This window comes from Heptranchias perlo, chromosome 15 (assembly GCF_035084215.1).
Source record: "Heptranchias perlo isolate sHepPer1 chromosome 15, sHepPer1.hap1, whole genome shotgun sequence".
In the NCBI taxonomy this organism is placed as follows: domain Eukaryota; kingdom Metazoa; phylum Chordata; class Chondrichthyes; order Hexanchiformes; family Hexanchidae; genus Heptranchias; species Heptranchias perlo.
In genome coordinates, this window is record NC_090339.1 from 5,225,571 (window position 1) to 5,246,540 (window position 20,970).

Consider the following 20,970-nt stretch of genomic DNA (forward strand, 5'->3'; position numbering starts at 1 on the left):
GGTATCAAAGGATATGGAGCTAAGGTGGGTAAATGGAGTTAAGATACAGATCAGCCATGATCTAATTGAATGGCGGAACAGGCTCGAGGGGCTGAATGGCCTACTCCTCTTCCTATTGACATCTGAAGTGTGATGTATGCTCTCAAGATTTTGATGTATAGCAAGATATAGGTGGCTTCCATTATAAATATGGACATGGGAATTTATAATGGGAAAAGTTGACGCAAAAGTGTGACAGAAATGTGACAACAGGAAGTAAGGTGTTGCAGACAGGAAGTGCACACAGACATTTTCAATAAAATTAGTTCCGATTATTGATAGAGCAGAGGTCAACGTCCGCATGGCATATTTTGTTCACCTCCAACCTTCACTCTGCAAAAAAAAATTAATTGTGTAGCAACTTTGTGCAGTGTTGTGTCCCAGACTGGGACTTTGGGAGGACCTGTAATTCCCTACGTGAGGAATGTCACGCTGCCGTAAGGAGGACACCAGATGCCAACAGAGACAAAGAGAAAAGTGGATGGAGACTCATCCTGGGCTGTTCCTGTTGGTCACTGGTTTCAGGTTGTCCTTTGGCAGATGCCCGGGAGTAGGTTGACTATCTTTCCTCTCAAATAATGATGTTGCAGGGAGACAGCAGCGAGGAAGTAAATACCTTAAAAATAAATAATTGTGGTGCACTGCAACTTTTGTTTGTAAATCAAGTTTGTGACCTCCCTTTTCCCTTTTGAAGGTTTTGCCTCTTGCTGGGGTATGGGCCCACCACATGTGCCAGGCTCCCTCCGGCACCTTGGCCAAGTGATTGATGTCACATGCGAGTGTCAGCTGGCTGTTCCAGCATCTATCTTGGCGCAACTTCCAGACGGGACTGGACAACCAACAGGAGCTGGGCTGACTTTCATCTCCCCAAACCTGCAGGCACTGAGGCTGATTTTAGAGCCCGCTTATCAGTGGCTTGGTTGAGATCAGTTAACCCAACGTAGACCGGGGATCAAACCTCGGACCTTCCTGGCCAGCGTGCAGCTACACGTTGGATGAATCTTTAGGGGAGCCTTGTGGCTTCAACACAAAACATAAAGAATAAGAGCTGAGATCCCGATTTTACGTCACTTGAAGTTGTAAGTTCTCCAGTTCACTCTGATTCAGTCAACATTGATCACCAAAATACTGATCTCTCAGGGAGAAAGATGTTGTATTTATATTGCATGTTTCAAGACCTCAGGATGTCCCAAAGCACTTTACAGCCAATGAAGTACTTTTTAGAAGTATAGTCACTGTTGTAATGTAGGAAACGTGGCAGCCAATTCACGCACAGCAAGATTCCACAAACAGTAATGTGATAATGACCAGATAATCTGTTTTAATGATATTGGTTGAGGGAAAAATATTGACCATGACACTGGGGAGAACTCTCCTTCAAATAGTGTCATGGGATTATTTACATGCACCTGAGAGGGTAGATAGGGCCTCAGTTTAACATCTCATCTGAAAGACAGCACAGCACCTCCCTGAGTACTGCACTAGAGTGTTGGCCTCAATTATGTACTCAAGTCTCTGGAGTGGGGCTTGAACCCATGACCTTCTGAATGTGAGGCAAGCAGGCTACCCACTCAGCCACAGCTAGTTCAGTTTGGTGACTGAAATGGAGAGCTTCCAGAATTCCATTTAAATTGCATTTTGTTGCTAGTCACACACCGACCATGTTATTTTACTGCATGTTCTGGCATCAGGACTAGCAACCGTTACTTTTACAGCAAGTCACAGCCTCTGAGTGGCATGAACTTCACTTTAGGACAAACTCGACTGCTGAAAACGAGGGAGGGGAGTTTTAACTGGGAGCTGGATCCCGGCGGGAAAATGTGAGTGGATTTCCTGCCCACCGGCCGTGGAAGTCTTTCGGCGATTTTAAGCGCTCGGCCTGATTTATAAATGTTGCCAGTTCACTTCCCGCCTGGGACGGGGGCGGGGGCAGAGCGGCTATCGAAGATTGACTCACTCTTGGCTGCTTCCAGGTAAGCGATGGGGAGGGGGTTCCAGAAGGGTCCAGAGGGAGGGGGGAGTCTGCGGAAGTGGAGGCTGCGATTTCCCTTGTGGGGCCCAGAGGAGCACTCCTGATCCCCCTAGCCTCACAAAGGAATACCTCGGACTTAGCCGATGGGCCTAATTACCCCTCCTGCTTTCACCTGGCAGGAAAGCCACCATGGCTTCCCCACTCAGGGTTAAAATACAATCGAGGTCCTCTTGACGTATTAGGACCCGATATGCATAGATTCACGAGGCCCCTGCTGACTTGAGGTGGGCACCTCGGCCGTCTGCAGAGGCCTGAAGGTTAAGGCCACAGATGGTGTGAAAGGGTTTGGTTCCCAGCGGGTAACTAACCTGCTCGGTTTTAACTGCCCACCCGCCCAGGTTTCCGCCAGCCAGGTAGGGTTAAAATCGAACCCCCAAAGTCTCAAGTGATTTTGTTTGTCAATATTTCATGGTGTTTTTTCAAGGCAATAAATACTAGTGTTGAGAAATGGGTAACTGCCCCCATTTTGGCCATACAGTCTCAGAGTCAGAGTAAACATTCTGTTACTGTGCCCCATCAAAGTAACTCTGGAACATATTCTGTCCTTACCCTGCCTGGCCTATTAGTGACTCCATTCCCACACCATCGTGGTTGACTTTTAACAGCCCCCCCGATGTGGCCTAGCAACCGACTCAGTTGCATCAAACCGGTTCAATCAGCAGTTCAAGAAGAAGGCCCAGCACCAACTTCACAGGGCAACCAGGAGTGGGCAATAAATGCCAGCCTTGCCAATGATGCCCACATCCCGGGAATGAATGAACAGAGTGGCTGTGCCCATTTCCTATACAAGCAGTGGTCATGGCCTATCTTAGATCACTAATTCAGTGCCATCTTATGAGCAATTTTGTGTCGTGGACACAGGCCCACCGAGAGCTAGGATCACAACATGTTATGTAGAACCCGTACGGTCAGAATGAGCAGCCTTTGGTTCCATCAGTGCAGGTTAGAGCCCCTCCAGAGGTAATCCACTGAACCACCCATTCTGGGACTTTGAAGTAACTTTCTCTCCCTTTCAATGTCTCCAGCGCCATTCCCCCCATCAAGACGAACAGAAGTGGGCTTGTCCCAATGCTGCTCAGTAACAGGCCTCGCCATCCCATGGGGGAGTGCCCAGCTCTACTTGGTGCCTTCCTCTGGGGAGAAATTGGACACTTGTCATGGGGACACTTGCTGGTATGAACCTACCACTATCAGTACGCAGGGAGCTGCCTGGCTCCAGCAGTTATCACATATCACTCTGTTTTCTCAAATACCTATTTATCACACTAGTCTACCTCCTGTGGGATTGCACACAGAGAGTCAAGACCAAGTGTCGTCTTCAGGTGAATTGGGGTTAGAGGTCAGGGGGTAATTGAACCAGGGCATGCTGACATAATACACTCCCCATGATAAGGTGGTGCATACTGTCCTTATTTTAACATTTCCATAATAGATTCCAATGCCCATGCTTATAATGGAAACTGGCTGTGCAAACATGTCACACTATGGCCAGGAAGTTCTTCAGAGCTACTCCCACTCTGCCGACGTAACCTCATTGGAAGTGGGGGGGGAGCTGCCTGTAAATGGGGTTTCCACACACATCCGTTGAAGATACAGCGATGAAATGGGAGCAGGAAATTCCCAGCCTGTAACTGCACCTTCCCGCCAGTGGTGCGACTACAGTGCCTCTGCTGGCAGGAGAGTGTAATTGCAGTGTGAGAAGTTTACATAGGCAGTTTCCATCATAAATATGGACATAGGGGCTTATAATGGAAAAGTTGACAGGAAGTGCAGGGAGACATAAGATTTTTAACATATTATACACATAAAATTATAATATGTAGAAAAGGAAGCTATTCCCTCTATTGCACGTATTTATATAACTCACACACACACATGTATATAAACACTGATACCTCCAACTTGTCTGTTCTTATTAGCTTCTGTGAAGCTGTGTTTCCTTGGACTGTAACAGTGGGATTCCCTGACACCAGGACAGGTGTGTTTGGTAGAAGTTCTGTTGGAACCAATCCCATCCCATGGGTCATGTGACTCAGGTAGGGATTAAGACCCATTGTATGATTTGTAGCTAAAGATGGAGTTACAGGAAATGTAGTCTGTGGATAAAGGTAAAAAGAAAGCATATTTATAGCACACCAGAACTTAATTCTTATTTTACATACGAACAATGACGGACAGGAAAAGACCCACTGGTCCATCCAGCCTGTCCGATACAGTTGTGATGTCTTGTGTATCACAATATAGCCACTCCTCACTCCAAGTAATCTCCTGGGAGAGGCAAAAAAACAAATAAAAATCCAGGCCAATTAGGGGAAAAAAATCTGGAAAATTCCTCTCCGACCCCCTTAAGTGATCAAAACTAGTCCAGGAGATCACTCTGGCCCTGATTTATGTCATAGGATATCCTCCTCTTGTACAAGGTGATCTCCGCCCCAGCCAGAAACAGGTCCAGCTCTCGCTTGAAGGCCTTTTCAGTCTAAACAGACTTGTTTCCTTGTTTCGCATCGAAACGGTCAAGGATCAAACCTTTTTGGTTTATACCTGTTTAAGATTCTAACTTTCCCAAAGGGCCTCATATAGAACTTTTCAAACATGGGGCTGATTATTATACTTTTAAGGTCTTGGAGATAAGAATGGGATTCCCAAGTTCTCCTATCAAGCTGTGATGAGAAATAAATCAGAAATACCTTCACCTCCACAACAAATCTATATTGACCAGAAGAGGCAATGGGCCTCATTCACACTGGCCACATGGAAATCCACATTTTATCACCTCAAAAACTGATTCGCATCGTGGAAAATTTGTGGTCGTACTCTTCAATAAGGATCTGTGGAAAATTCCAGTTCTACAACCAGAAGGAAATAAAGAAGGGAGAATTTGCATTTATATAGCGCCTTTCATGACCTCAGATCGTCCCAAAGCAGTTCACAGCCAATGAGGTACGTTTGAAGTGTAGTCACTGTTGAAATGAGGGAAACGATGGAAAATAGTAATAAAAAGACGGAGCTCAATAAACAGCAAGGATGGTTGGCCAAAGAATCTCTGCTGTGCCTGGTCCCTGATATTTAGGATATACAAATGGAAGTTCTGAGGGTATTAAAGGCCACATGGTGAGCTTGCTTTGCTGAACTGTAACCAAGAGCAATCGTTTGATCAGGAACAAGTTGTTCTTGCAAACGTGCCACTGATTTTGTGTGGAATGTTGCCAAAATACCAGTTCAGAAAGGTTCAGAGACATCAAAAACAGATGGGAGAGCATCACCAACCTGCATTTCTACACCGCCTTTAACATAGTAATAAGTCCCAAGGTGCTTCACAGGAGCTTAATCAAACAAAAATTGACACCGAGCCAAAGAAGGAGATATTAGGACAGGTGACCAAAAGCTTGGTCAAAGAGGTAGGTTTTAAGGATGGTCTTAAAGAAGGAGAAAGAGGTGTAGAGGTGGAGGCGTCTAGTGAGGGAATTCAGAGCTTAGGGCCTAGGCAGCTGAGGGCACAGCCGCCATTGGTGGGATGAAGGAAATGGGGTTGCACAAGAGGCCAGAGTTGGAGGAGCGCAGAGATTTTGGAGGGTTTTAGGGCTGGAGGAGGTTACAGAGATAGGGAGGGATGAGGCCTGGGAGGGATTTGAAAACCAGGATGAGAATTTTAAAATCGAGGTGTTGGTGGACTTAGAGCCAATGTAGGTCAGCAAGCCCAGGGGTGACGGGCGAATGGGGCTTGGTGCAAATTAGGACGCGGGCAGCAAAGTTTTGGATGAGCTTAAGTTTATAGAGGGTGGGAGATGGGAGGCCGGCCAGGAGATCATTGGAATAGTCGAGTCTAGAGCACGGATGAGGTTTCAGCAGCAGATAAGCTGACCTGAAACGGTCACACAAAAGAAAACTGAGTGTGCGAGACCAAATTACCATGGATCCATGAAGGATCATCAACCCTAAAGGGAGCAAGAGGCCCATTTTATCACACCTGCTAGTGGTGGATTCCCAAGAAATATTGCTGGGTGTGCGCTTCGATCTACTCCAACACACCTGCTCCTCACTGGCTCAAAGGTGACGTTGGCAGAGGCTAGAAAAGGTCAGGGAATGGGGTATAGTACAGGAATGGTCACAGTGAAGGGGAGGAAAACTTATAGAGAAGGTAAAGGTGCAGGATAAAAATAAAATGCAAGTGAGCCATGTAATCAGATCGTAACTCAGTGGCGAAACAGTGTGGTTTTAAATGTCCGCCAGTAATTAACAGCGTCTGGAGTCTCCTGGACTTCCATTTCCCAATACGTGTCATTTTCATTTTGTAGGTCTGTTGAGTTTTGCGAACAGCTCCTGAATACTGATGTCCAATGGCATGGCTCCAACGGATCAGTGAGAGTGGCAGCACAGTAAAATCACACCGCCAGGGTATGACTCCAGAAAATAATTGGAGACAGAAGACATTTTATTGGGCTGCATAAATAGTTGTACATTTGTTGCGACCTGTTTAGGCTTTCCCGATAGAAGCAGGCCTGAAATCATGTTATGGGACATTCACCCTACCCGCCTGAAACTCGATCTCCTCTAGTTAGTGGAACGGTTAAACTAATTATTTTTAAATGGGGCTAATGCCTCCATCAAAATGGCAGGGAGAGGAATTTCAGACAAATGCGTCATACTTTCACCCATAACTAACGGAGATAGAGTTTCAGGCGGGCAGGGTGGGTGCTCATATGCCAGTGTCCCACTCCCGTGATTTAAGGCCCCAGTCTCTTGAAATAATATATATCCATTCTCCTGTCTCTTGAATGGCCTTTCTCTGAAGCATGCTACCTTGACAGGCTTACTGAATCATCTCTGGAAACTTGACAATTCAGGCCCTGACACACGCATTAAAACTGCTTGTGCTGTAGGCTAAGGTGAGTGATAGGCTGTCAAGTGAAAATGGATGTCAGGCACTGACTCTGGAAACAAAATGGACGCAACAAAGGCTATGGGCCCCAACAACATCCCGGCTGTAGTGCTGAAGACTTGTGCTCCAGAACTCGCTGCGTCTCTTGCCAAGCTGTTCCAGTACAGCTACAACAGTGGCATCTACCCGACAATGTGGAAAATTGCCTAGGTATGTCCTGTCCACAAAAAGCAGGACAAATCCAATCCGGCCAATTACCGCCCCATCAGTCTACTCTCAATCATCAGCAAAGTGATGGAAGGTGTCGTCGACAGTACTATCAAGCGGCACTTACTCACCAATAACCTGCTCACCGATGCTCAGTTTGAGTTCCGCCAGGACCACTCGGCTCCAGACCTCATTACAGCTTTGGTCCAAACATGGACAAAAGAGCTGAATCCTAGAGGTGAGGTGAGACTGCCCTTGACATCAAGGCAGCATTTGACTGAGTGTGGCACCAAGGAGCCCTAGTAAAATTGAAGTCAATGGGAATCAGGGGCAAACTCTCCAGTGGCTGGAGTCATACCTAGCACAAAGGAAGATGGTATTGGTTGTTGGAGGCCAATCATCTCAGCCCCAGGACATTGCTGCAGGAGTTCCTCAGGGCAGTGTCCTAGGCCCAACCATCTATAGCTGCTTCATCGATGATCTTCCCTCCATCATAAGGTCAGAAAGGGGATGTTTGCTGATGATTGCAGTGTTCAGTTCCATTCGCAACCCCTCAAATAATGAAGCAGTCCGTGCCCACGTGCAGCAAGACCTGGACAACATCCAGGCTTGGGCTGATAAGTGGCAAGTAACATTCGTGCCAGACAAGTGCCAGGCAATGACCATCTCCAACAAGAGAAAATCTAACCACCTCTTCTTGACAATCAACTGCATTATCATCGCCAAATCCCCCAACATCAACATCCTGGGGGTCACCATTGACCAGAAACTTAACTGGACCAGCCACATAAATACTATGACTGCAGAAGCAGGTCAGAGGCTGGGTATTCTGCGGCGAGTGACTCACCTCCTGACTCCCCAAAGCCTTTCCACCGTCTACAAGGCACAAGTCAGGAGTGTGATGGAATACTTGCCTGGATGAGTACAGCTCCAACAACACTCAAGAAGGTCGACACCATCCAGGACAAAGCAACCCGCCTGATTAGCACCCCATCCACCACCCTAAACATTCACTCCCTTCACCACCTGTGCACATTGCTACAGGATGCACCATAGCAACTCGTCAAGGCTTCTTCGACAGCACCTCCCAAACCCGCAACCTCTACCACCTAGAAGGACAAGGGCAGCAGGCACATCGGAACAACTCCGCCTGCACGTTCCCCTCCAAGTCACACACCATTCCGACTTGGAAATATATCGCCATTCCTTCATCGTCGCTGGGTCAAAAACCTGGAACTCCCTTCCTAACAGCACTGTGGGAGAACCTTCACCACACGGACTGCAGCGGTTCAAGAAGGCGGCTCACCACCACCTTCTCAAGGGCAATTAGGGATGGGCAATAAATGTTGGCCTCGCCAGCGACGCCCACATCCTGTGAACAAATAAAAAAAAAACTGGGAGGCTTGGGCGTAGTGGATGATGTTGGGGGCAATGGTCTTCACACTTCTTGTAACCGCAGGGGACCACAGCTCGTAAAACGCCATCATACTACCAGAAATCTGAAACTTTAATTTGTTTTTACATTACTGAAATATATTATTTTTTGACTGGAGGTGTGCGCAATTTTCCTAAGTAAACAACAACAACTTACATTATATAACGTCTTTTAATGTAGTAAAACGACTCATGGCGCTTCACAGGAGCAATTATCAAGCAAAATTTAACACTGAGCCACATAAGGAGATATTGGGACAGGTGACCAAAAGCTTGGTCAAAGAGGTAGGTTTTAAGGAGTGTCTTATAGGAGGAGAGAGGGGTAGGGAGGCGGAAAGGTTTAGGGAGGGAATTCCAGAACTTAGGGCCGAGGCGGCTGAAGGCACGGCCACCAATGGTGGAGCGATTAAGATCAGGGATGTGCAAGAGACCAGAATTGGAGGAGTGCAGAGATATCGGAGGGTTGTAGGGCTGGAGGAGGATACAGAGATGCGAGGTCATGGAGGGATTTGAAAACAAGGATGAGAATTTTAAAATCGAGGCGTTGGTGGACCAGGAGCCAATGTAGGTCAGCGAGCACAGGGGCGATGGGTGAACGAGTTAGGATACAGGCAGCAGAGTTTTGGATGAGCTCAAGTTTATGGAGGATGGAAGATGGGAGGTCAGCCAGGAGATCATTGGAATGGTCGAGTCTGGAGGTAACAAAGGCATGGATGAGGGCTAAAGCAGCAGATGAGCTGAGGCAGGGGTGGAGACGGGCGATCTTACAGAGGTGGAAGTGGGTGGTCTTGGTGATGGAGAGGATGTGTGATGAAACGGCTGCTTACCATTGGCTGCAGCTGTGTGCCTGGCAGCATGAACTGCATCTGCTGTGCGAGCATGGCCGCTGCAGTCTTCTGCTGGATCAGGTTGTTCCTCCCGTTGATTTCCAGCTGCGTTTTCAAGTGTGGGGGCGGGTGGAGATATTTGCAGTTTTCCCGAGTGCAACGCCCCTATAAAAAGAACAAAAAACAATTACAGCTTTGAAAACGTAGCCTGTTAATGTAGATACAGAATGGTTTCTGGAAGGTTCCATATTTCTCTCACACCGTCGTCTCACCCCCTCCCTCGCACCCCCGCTTCCCCCCACCATCTCATTGGGCAAGATCCTGGACTAACTCGCAAGGTGGATTTGTGCAAAAACAAACCATTCACAGTTGTCGAGAGGGAAGGTTCAGGCCGACACTGACCTGTCACTGGGCGCTGTAGAGGAATAGTCAGCATTATGGCAGGTACATCCATAGTCCCTCATGAGGACCTGGCTGAAGTAGCTGGTGACAAGTGGGCAAGGTGGTGTAGTGGCAAGTGACCGGAAGCTCAGAGTAACGCTTGCGGACTGAGTGGAAGTGTTCAGCAAAGCAATCACCCAATCTGCATTTGGTCTCCCCAAGATAGAGGAGACTGCATCGTGAGCAGGGAGCACAGTCCGCTTCGTTCAGTCCGCAATCGTGACCCTGACCTGCCGGTCACTTGCCATTTTAATTCTCTGTCCCACTCCCACTCTGACCTCTCTGTCCTCGGCCGCCTACGTTGTTCCAGTGAATCTCGACGGAAGCTCGAGGAACAACACCTCATCTTTCGATTAGACACTTCACAACCTTCCGGGCTCAACATTGATTTCAATAACTTCAGATCAGAACCACTGCTCCCATTTTTTCGGACAGCAGGTGTTGGTAATGGTTCTGATATTGCCATTTGCAGCTCCTCTAGACCGACCTTTTGTTTCTTTACCTGTCCCATTCCCACCCTCCTTGCCTCGCACCATCATCCCTTTTGTCATTTAATCACTCCTGCCCTCCACCCTATCACAGACCTTCCCTTTTGTTCTTTCCTCCTGTCCCCTTCCCCCCACCCCCTTTGCTTGGCTCTGTTGCTTAAAAACTGTTAAATCTTTAACATCTTCCAGTTCTAACGAAAGGTCATCGACCTGAAACGTTAACTCTGTTTCTTTCTCAGATGCTGCCTTGCTTGCTGAGCTTCTCCAGCATTTTCTGTTTTTGTTTCAGATTTCCAGCAGCTGCAGTATTTTGCTTTTGATTTAGAGTTTAAAATACACGCCTGAGTAAAAATAATGAACACAGGAGTGCGGTACAAGCGAGGAAAGAGTTTGAACTGAATTCAGGTCTGCTGAAGTTAAACGTATGGGTTTATTCACCTGTTCAGTACCACCGTCAAGGCAAGTGCGACTGCATAATCCCCCCTTGCATAGCTTAAATCCCATCATAGTCTCGTGTCTTTTCTAGCCTTGGGACTGATGTGAGACTGGCAGCAAATGGTCGCCTTTTTTAAATGTAAGGCCAGAAATGACTTGGTGATCATGGTGGATGAACATCTGTATGATACTTCTCTGTCCATTACTTTAACTGGGACTTTCACCTGTTACGATAATGCACAGAGCAGTGTCATACATCCACGAATAATCCCGACATGCTTCCAATGTGAAGAAAGAGGACTTGCAGTTATTTAGCCCCTTATCAGGCCCTCAGGCACAACAGTTTGAATGAATTTTGAAGTGTAGCCATTGTTGTTATGTGAGCAAATGTGAACAGCAAATGAGATGAATGGCAAGACCAGATCAATATATTTCATCTTTAGGACCGCATTGTTGCTGAAATTCTTTTTGGTCAAAATGTTAATAATAAAAAAGAAAGAACCTGCATTTATATAGCGCCTTTCACGGCCTCAAGACGTCCCAAAGTACTTTACAGCCAACGAGGTACTTTTAAATTGTAGTCAATGTTGTAATGTAGGAAATGCGGCAGACAATTTGTACACAGCAAGATCCCACAAACAGCAATGTGATAATGACCAGATAATCTGTTTTAGTGGTGTTGGTTGAGGGATAAATATTGGCCAGGACACCGGGGAGAACTCCCCTGGTCTTCTTCAAAATAGTGCAATGGGATCTTTCACATCCACCTGAGAGGGCAGGCGGGGCCCCAGTTTGACATCTCATCAGAAAGACACCACCTCCAACAGTGCAGCACTCCCTCAGTACTGCACTGGGAGTGTCAGCCAAGATTATGTGCTCAAGTCTCTGGAGTGGGGTTTGAACCCACAACCTTTTTGGCTCAGAGGCGAGATTATTAGCATTTAATTGTCGAGAATGACTCACGAAAAGATGAAACACCAGTCCTGTGTTCATTGAAGTCAATGGGAATCAGGGGGAAAACTCTCCAGTGGCTGGAGTCATACCTAGCACAAAAGAAGATGGTAGTGGTTGTTGGAGGCCAATCATCTCAGCCCCAGGGCATTTCTGCAGGAGTTCCTCAGGGCAGTGTCCTAGGCCCAACCATCTTCAGCTGCTTCATCAATGACCTTCCCTCCATCATAAGGTCAGAAATGGGGATGTTCGCTGATGACTGCACAGTGTTCAGTTCCATTCGCAACCCCTCAGATAATGAAGCAGTCCGAGCCCGCATGCAGCAAGACCTGGACAACATCCAGGCTTGGGCTCATAAGTGGCAAGTAACATTCGCGCCAGATAAGTGCCAGGCAATGACCATCTCCAACAAGAGAGAGTCTAACCACCTCCCCTTGACATTCAACGGCATTACCATCGCCGAATCCCCCACCATCAACATCCTGGGGGTCACCATTGACCAGAAACTTAACTGGACCAGCCACATAAATACTGTGGCTACAAGAGCAGGTCAGAGGCTGGGTATTCTGCGGCGAGTGACTCACCTCCTGACTCCCCAAAGCCTTTTCATCATCTACAAGGCACAAGTCAGGAGTGTGATGGAATACTCTCCACTTGCCCGGATGAGTGCAGCTCCAACAACACTCAAGAAGCTCGACACCATCCAAGATAAAGCAGCCCGCTTGATTGGCACCCCATCCACCACCCTAAACATTCACTCCCTTCACCACCGGCGCACAGTGGCTGCAGTGTGCACCATCCACAGGATGCACTGCAGCAACTCGCCAAGGCTTCTTCGACAGCACCTCCCAAACCCGCGACCTCTACCACCTAGAAGGACAAGAGCAGCAGGCGCATGGGAACAACACCACCTGCACGTTCCCCTCCAAGTCACACACCATCCCGACTTGGAAATATATCGCCATTCCTTCATTGTCGCTGGGTCAAAATCCTGGAACTCCCTTCCTAACAGCACTGTGGGAGAACCGTCACCACACGGACTGCAGCGGTTCAAGAAGGCGGCTCACCACCACCTTCTCGAGGGCAATTAGGGATGGGCAATAAATGCTGGCCTCGCCAGCGACGCCCACATCCCGTGAACGAATAAAAAAAAAACAATGTTCCCTCAGTTTAAGGGACATTTGTTAGCTCTAATGATGGACCGCTAGACTTCCATTTAGATAGGCTCAGTTCAAATTCCAAATACTCCCCACAATGAGTATTTTTTCCTACTGTCGACAAAGTCCCTGGAGCATCTCACAGAACCCCCCACCCCGTCTTGGATGGAGTAAAAGAAACTGGCGAAACGCTCCCAGTTTGCAGACCACCTCCTGTCAGGTGCCAAAGGAACAGCACAGACAGCAGGCCGAGTGGGATCTAATGGGGGAAATGGAAGGAAATACAAATAAAGGCGCATATTGATAACAAACTGGTTACTCTTAAAATTGATTCTTTCAAAAATACAGAGGACGCCAGGCTTGTGCATTCAGCACCCTTAGGGGCAGATTTTCACCTTTCCTGTCTGGCAGTGATCTGGTGGATCGGATCGCTTGCCCTTTATAAATCACTGGTTAGGCCCCAGCTGGAGCATTGTGGCCAATTCTAGGCACCAAACTTTAGGAAGGACATCAAGGCCTGGAAGAAGGTGCAGAGGAGATTTACTAGAATGGTACCAGGGATGAGGGACTTCAATTGTGTGGAGAGACTGGAGAAGCTGGGATTGTTCTCCTTAGAGCAGAGACGGTTAAGGGGAAATTTGATGGAGGTGTTCAAAATCATGAAGGGTTTTGAGAGAGTAAATAAGGAGAAACTGTTTCCACTGGCAGAAAAGTCAGTAACCAGAGGACACAGATTTAAGGTAATTGGTAAAAGAACCAGGGGGAGATGTGGAGACATTTTTTATGCAGCGAGTTATTATGATCTGGAATGCGCTGCCAGAAAGGGCGGTGAAGCAGATTCAATAATAACTTTCAAAAGGGAATTGGATAAATACCTGAAGTGGAAAAATTTGTAGGGCTATGGGGAAAGAGCAGTGAATGGGACTAATCGATAGCTCTTTCAAAGAGCTGGCACAGGCATGATGGGCCAAATGGCCTCCTTCTGTGCTGGATCATTCTATGATTATAGAACCCGTCTGATTTTCATTTCCATTGTCATCAGTCGAATGAACATCGGGCGGGTTGTATAATGGGTGGGCAATCTGCTCCCACAGATTACTGCCCAGGCAGTGATGGCGGATTTCTATCCCTTAATGTTCCACCATGGCCATTCTAACTAGGGTCTCAAATACAACCACCTTGCATCAGATTGACTTTAAAATGCAGACTATGAGATCCGCAGGTAGCCGAGGATTGGCATTTTAGTTTCTATCCGCTCTCACTTTCCTTTTATTATCCGCTCCTGTGACTTTCTCTGGCTGTTTCTATTCTAGCCAAGGTCGTCAAGTGAAGAGGTGATCCTGACCTAGCCTTGTCTGCAGTCTGGTGAATATGTTAATGTGGAGTAGGAAAAAGAAGGCACTTACGGGCCATGTCAGTGCATTAATGCTCCTCGAGATTCACGAAGGGAGAAGTGATCAGATCTGCTGACCTTACCTTACCAAGCAGGATATATGGCAGATTAAAGGGATTGGCTGCACATATACCCTTTACAGCTCAGCAGAAGGTGTCATTTAAAGCACATGACACCACAATGATTCCCACTTTTAACAGAATTCAGGTTGTTTGGACTGTTGGTGAAAATCTGCAGAGGCTACACCGAAATCTGTCTTGTCTGTTTAATTCACTGAGCGTGAGAAGCTTTCAGACTATGTCGATAAATGAAAGCATGCAGACACATTGATCTTTTCCTGGCTATCGAATTTTAATGTTAAAGAATTTTTTATTTAAACATTTATTGAAGGTGCAGCTATTTTGGGTGTGCCCTAATTGCTTTGGAGAAACATTTTATACAGAAGGAGGTCCATTGACCCATCATGTCAGTACTGGTTCCTCGCTAAAGCAATGCAAAATTAATTCCACTGCCCCACGCTCTCCCCAAAGCCCTGTATCTTCCTCTGCTTCAAATATTTATCCATTTTTCCCTTAACGATGCAGTGGTCTTTGCCTCAACTATGACCAAGCATTCCATACTCCAACAGCACTCTGTGTAAAAATCAATTCTCCTAACCTGTCTCCTCACTCTTAGTGACAATTTTCTATTGTTCACTTCACTGATTCCCCAAGCAGAGGGAATAGTCTTTCCCTATTTACCCTATCAAAGCCCTTCCTAATTTTAAAGACCTTTATTAAATCTCCTCTTGGTCTTCTCTGCTCCAGTGGAAATAGTCCCAGTTCCTCAAGTCTCTCCTCATATCTATAGTTTCCCATCTCTGGCCTCATCCTAGCATTTCCACGATTATAACAATAAAATTCGATCCATGCATTAAATGTTAATTATTGACAGTGATCCTAATCATACAAAGGGCATTAGAGTTCATGATTTGAAGAGGTATAGGGTACTAGGTTAATAAAATGATAAAACTAATGGAAATAATTCAGAAATAGCCTATGCGGAGGAAATGGCAAATAATACAGGGTATTGCCAAGTGAAGCCCAACACTTGAGGGAACACGTACTTCAACTGCAGTACAAATCTAGATATCTAGATATGTGTCACAACAGGGTATGGGCTACATCTGCACACAATGAGAAGCTGTAATGCCCTGTCGTAGTTTTCTTCAGTCAGTTTTGTTGCAATGATGATTGTATTTCCAGTTAATAAATAAAGAACTTACATCAATATAGCGCCTTTCACAACCTCAGGACGTCCCACAGTGCTTTACAGCCAATGAAGTACTTTTGAAGTGTAGTCACTGTTGTAATGTAGGAAACACAGCAGCCAATTTGCGCACAGCAAGATCCCACAAACTGTGTGATAATGACCAGATAATCTGTTTTTAGGTGTTGGTTGGATAAATATTGGCCAGGGCACTGGGGAGAACTCCCCTGCTCTTCTTCGAAATACAGCCATGGGGTATTTTACATCCACCTGAGAGGGCAGACGGGGCCCCGGTTTAATGTCTCATCCGAAAGACGGCACCTCCGACAGTGCAGCACTCCCTCAGTACTGCACTGGGAATGTCAGCCTGGATTACATGCTCAAGTTTCTAGAGTAGGTCTTGAACCCATGAACCTTCTGACTCAGAGGCGAGAGTGCTACCAACTGAACCACGGCTGACGCCAAATAATACTGTAAAGCCATACTGTGCAGAGATATAACTGGTAAACTACTGTCAAACTTTACATAGGTGTGAATGACAGACTGGGCACATAACTATGGTTTCCATCATTGATTTTCAAATTGGGATCCCCAAACCTGCAGGTGTCTATAAGGAGAGTCCAGGGGGTTTGCAAGTTTATCAGATTTCTGAATTTTTCTACATTTCTTGACTTACTAGCACGTTTTGTACACTAATTTAAAAAAAACATTCTTTTGCAGGACGTCAGGGACAGCAGGGATCGGGGTGGGGGAGGGGGGTGTCTCTGGGAATATGTCGATATTGGTGGGAAGGGTTTCCCCTACCCATAAAAGATTGAAAACCACTGATCTACAGTCACCGCTGCTAAATGCACGGGTTCAGTCTGCAAACTGTTAAAGATCTGGGGTTTGAAATCTGAACTAGACCCGTGGAATCTATGCCAGTTACTGATGCTTTTCCACTGAGAGGTGAAAAGAAGGGAGGTACGGAGGAGATGGAAGAACAAGGCAAGAACTATCAGCTTGGGGGAATAGACCTGGAAGGGGGAGGGGTAGAGACAGAAAAAGCACATTGAGAAAAAATACAGGATTGCATTGGGATTAGGCAGCTGGGTACTGTTTACACGTCTAACATAGAATCATAGTATCTGACAGCACAGAAAGAGACTATTCGATCCATCGTGCCTGTGCCAGCTCTTTGAAACAGCCATCCAATTAGTCCCACTCCCCCTGCTCTTTCCCCATAGCCCTGCAATTTTTTCCTTTTCAAGTATATATCAAATTCCCTTTCGAAAGTGACTATTGAATCTGCTTCCACCACCCATTGAGGTGGTGCATTTATTATGCTTCACTAAGTAGGACCTGTACTTTATGAGAATTACTATTTATATATAACAGAGGGCATTTTATAACAAAGAAGATACTAAAATATATATACATGGAAAATTAATAATGAGGAGTTAGTTTTGCTAAAGGTTTGTTACTATTATCCAAAGAATATCACTTTATATAATTCAATTAGATATTAAAAATGCAGCTTGACAAAACCTAGCCTGCAGACCTGAGCAGGAGTAATGCCAATCAAAGCTTCTGGCTGACACACTCAGCTTTGTTTCATGCAAGGTACAAGTTTGTACGCTTATTAAGTGTGTCCATTGGCAAATGTGAATGGGGCCAATTAGTGCAGCGAAGGTCGTACTTACTGGGAGCCACAGGGAAGACTTGTGGCCAACACAAACACTAAGAGGCAGAGGCCCAAAAGGCACTTTGCTCTCTCTCTCTCTCTCTCTCTCTCACTGCAGGTACGTCAACATCTTTATACAGATTCAAGCTGGTTTCAGGAGCAGGGATCGTGGTAACTGCACTAGAGGGAATGATCTTGTATTTATACAGTACTTAGCACTTCACAGCCAATCAGTTACTTTTGAAGTATAATCACTGTTGTTATGTGGGCAAACACAGCAGCCAATTTGCGCACAGCAATGTCCCACAAACAGCAAATGATTATTAATCTGTTTTTAGCGCTGGTGTTCATTGAGGGACGAATGTTCTTCTGAACACTGGGAGAACTCCCCTGCTCTTCTTCAAATAGTGCCACGGGTTCTCCAGGGCCTCAGTTTAACATCGCATCCAAAGAATAGTACTTCTGACATTGCAGCACTCCTTCAATACTGCAGTGAAGTGTCACACTTAGATCATGTGCTCGAGGTTTGAACCCATGACTCAGAGGTGGGATTTCTACAAACTGAGCCAAGCTAACACTGAAGTGACACTTGTTATGATTATATAACAAGCCCATGTTCTACTTCACTTGCAGTGTAACTAATTGTTTTCACATGTCATAGGTCTAGATTCAGGGTGGTTTTTGAGTTGTGATTTTCTTTCAGGCTGTGTCACCTATTGCTGCTTTTCTAGATTGAATGAATCGAGTTCAAAGTCCCAGTGTTGCCAACAGGGCACAGAGCTAATTAACACCTTCACACAGAGAGGAAAGAAAAATCCAAGGTCACTCTCTCACACACCTCCTACCAACCTGTCAGCAGAGTCCAGAGAATAGGTCAATTGCTTTCCCTCTCAGGTGGAGAATGGTGTCTGGCACCAAGGGATCTTAACAGGGCAAGAGAATAAACCTGCAAGAATCGGAGGCAGCAGTTAAAATGTTCCGTTGCTGTTCCATTGTTCTTCCCAGCGAAGACTTCTGTGCTCCAGTTTCTTGTCACCATTAACTCTGTTGCACCGCAGTACATCCATCAACTAATCCCTCAAGGTAGTTTCCCACCAAAACTGGAAGGGATCCAGGTTTCAACAATCTGAGGTCATCTGGAACTGAGACCAATGTCAGGGTGGCAATAAATCGCACTCACTGAGCATCATGATGGAGCGGCAGGGTGTGGGGACTTCAGGGACACATCTTTTCCAAAACGGTAGGCGTGGCAAAGTGAGCAAACGAGAAGCCTTGAGTAATACTTATTCAGTAAACACTTCCTAACAATTCTCTACCAGCTTGTGCTCAGGACAGAGGTGCTTGTATAGAGTCTAGGAGCCAACTGCAGCTCCTCCCAGCCTCTGGTCCAACCCTTCAACTGGGTGCAACCTGGCCCTTTGATACCTGTCCCACCATCGATTCCAATACTGGACTTGCCTGTTGGCTTTGGGCCAGTTAAGATGCGTGCTCGGAGAGGTTGAGGTGTGACGGGGACTCAGAACGGATAGGCATGCTGAAACAGACTGCCTACGGAAGTTGTAGAGTTATACGTGAGCTGGGAAGTACATTTAGTATAAGGTTACATTGGAGCAGCACACAGCTGGCTGGAAGAACATTCCTGCAGCTGCCATCTTCGGACTCTTCCCGACCCCTCTGACCCTCATTGGAGGCTGATCTTTCAACCATCACCCTCCTGCCCTCCCACAAGCCCTTCCCAAACTACTTAGTTAAAATCTCTACGGCCTCACGCTGCCGAGGTCAGGGCAGTTTTCCGCCTGCCCAATTCTTGCCACGAGGCAAGTTTAGTTGTGGAGGCGCACTGGCCAAATAGGAGAAACTAACAGTCAAAATGCTGATAATAATATATGTATATTATATTGGCTGCATATAGTGACACCAGAATGGAGATGATTGGGTAATTCCCCCGTCAATCATGCCTGGAAACCGCACTGCAGTATATGACTGGAATTAATTTTAGGCCACAATTAGTATGTAACTATCCTCCACTCACTGCATTTTGCTGAAGAAATAATCCTGCTATACTCAGGAGACTCTGCTGTAGTTTCGGCCTTGAGTTCAGAGACTCTGTAAATGAAAACCACAGGTCCCACCCCGCCTCCAACTCACTGGCTGACACAGTGATGTCAGTATTCACTCCGTATTATTTTGGTCATTCTCGGGCATCGCTGGTAAGGTTGGCATTTATTGCCCATCCCTAGTTCCTCTGGGAAGGTGGCAGTTAAGAGTCAACCACGTTGACCAACAAGTTATCAACATTCAAGGAGTGAACATGGTGACACGCATTACGTCATCATAACGTTGTTTTTCGGACTGGAGGGAGGTGTACAGTGGTGTTCCCCAGGGGTCGGTACTAGGACCACTGCTTTTCTTGATATTTTTTATTGACTTGGACCTGCACAATTTCAAAATTTGCGGATGACACAAAACTTGGAAGGGTAGTAAACAGTGAGGAGGATAGTGATAGACTTCAAGAGGAAAAGGTTCATCATGACTTCCATACTTTTGTACTCTATGCCTCTATTTATAAAGCCCAGGATCCCATATGCTTTTTTAACTGCTTTCTCAACCTGCCCTGCCACCTTCAACGATTTGTGCACATTAATCCCCAGATCGCTCTGTTCCTGTACCCCTTTTAGAGTTGTGCCCTCTCCTCGTTCTTCCTACCGAAATGTATCACTTTGCATTTTTCTGCATTAAATTTCATCTGCCACGTGTCCGCCCATGCCACCAGCCTGACTATATCCTCTTGAGTATGGAAGTCATGATGAACCTTTATAAAACACTGGTTCGGCCACAACTGGAGTATTGTGTCCAGTTCTGGGCACTGCACTTTAGGAAAGTTGTGAAGGCCTTAGAGAGGGTGCAGAAGAGATTTACTAGAATGATTCCAGGGATGAGGGACTTTAGTTACGTGGATAGACTGGAGAAGCTGGGGTTGTTCTCCTTGGAACAGAGATGGTTGCGAGGAGATTTGATAGAGGTATTCAAAATCATGAAGGGTCTAGACAGAATAGATAGAGAGAAACTGTTCCCATTGGTGGAAGGGTCAAGAACCAGAGGACATAGATTTAAGATGACATGAGGAAAAACTTTTTTACACAGCGGGTGGTTATGATCTGGAATGCACTGCCCGAGGGGGTGGTGGAGGCAGATTCAATCATGGCCTTCAAAAGGGAACTGGATAAGTACTTGAAAGGAAAAAAATTGTAGGGCTACGGGGATAGGGTGGGGGAATGGGACTAGCTGGATTACTCTTGCATAGAGCCAGCGCAGACTTGATGGGCTGAATGGCCTCCTTCTGTGCTGTAATCTTTCTATGATTCCATGATTCTAACTGGTGTGACGGAGCAGCTGAAGGAGTGGTGGGATCATGGTTGAACTCCCTTGCCCAGTCATGCTGTTGCGGGGGGCACTGAGCAGAGAGGGATTGACCCTCACTCAGTGACCGTATTCCCACAGGGGCAGGTGGGGGAACGAGAGGGAGACAGACCGGTTTCTCGGCTGCTCCCACTCGGTTTCTCTGTAGTGACCATTTCAGAGCAACTTTGGTAATGAGAACAAGTGGAAACAGCAGGGTTTCCATAAATAAACCTGTAAAGAATTATAAGTAACAGAAATACTGGAATAAGGACGCTTAGGAAAACACTCATAACTTACCTAAAGCATTGTGTGGTTTTGAGGGACAAAAGAGAGACAGTTTGAGAAACTATTCAGTTCAAATAAACCTTGAATAT

At 46.3% G+C, this 20,970-nt stretch overlaps 1 protein-coding gene across 17 annotated transcripts in view; it reads right to left on the minus strand.

The window, feature by feature from the left end:
• The window catches only part of LOC137332845 (muscleblind-like protein 2), a 287,907-nt gene that overhangs the window by 55,573 nt on the left and 211,364 nt on the right, over positions 1-20,970 (minus strand). For all 17 annotated transcript variants that reach the window (XR_010965752.1, XR_010965751.1, XM_067996785.1 and 14 more), the window contains exons 3-4: positions 9,419-9,583; positions 3,967-4,167 (exon numbers count right to left, since the gene is read on the minus strand). Coding sequence is in view for 15 of the 17 variants with exons in the window: in XM_067996785.1 (XP_067852886.1) it covers positions 3,967-4,167; positions 9,419-9,583 (366 nt within the window). In the remaining 2 variants the exon portion in view is untranslated. The remainder of the gene's footprint in view (positions 1-3,966; positions 4,168-9,418; positions 9,584-20,970) is intronic.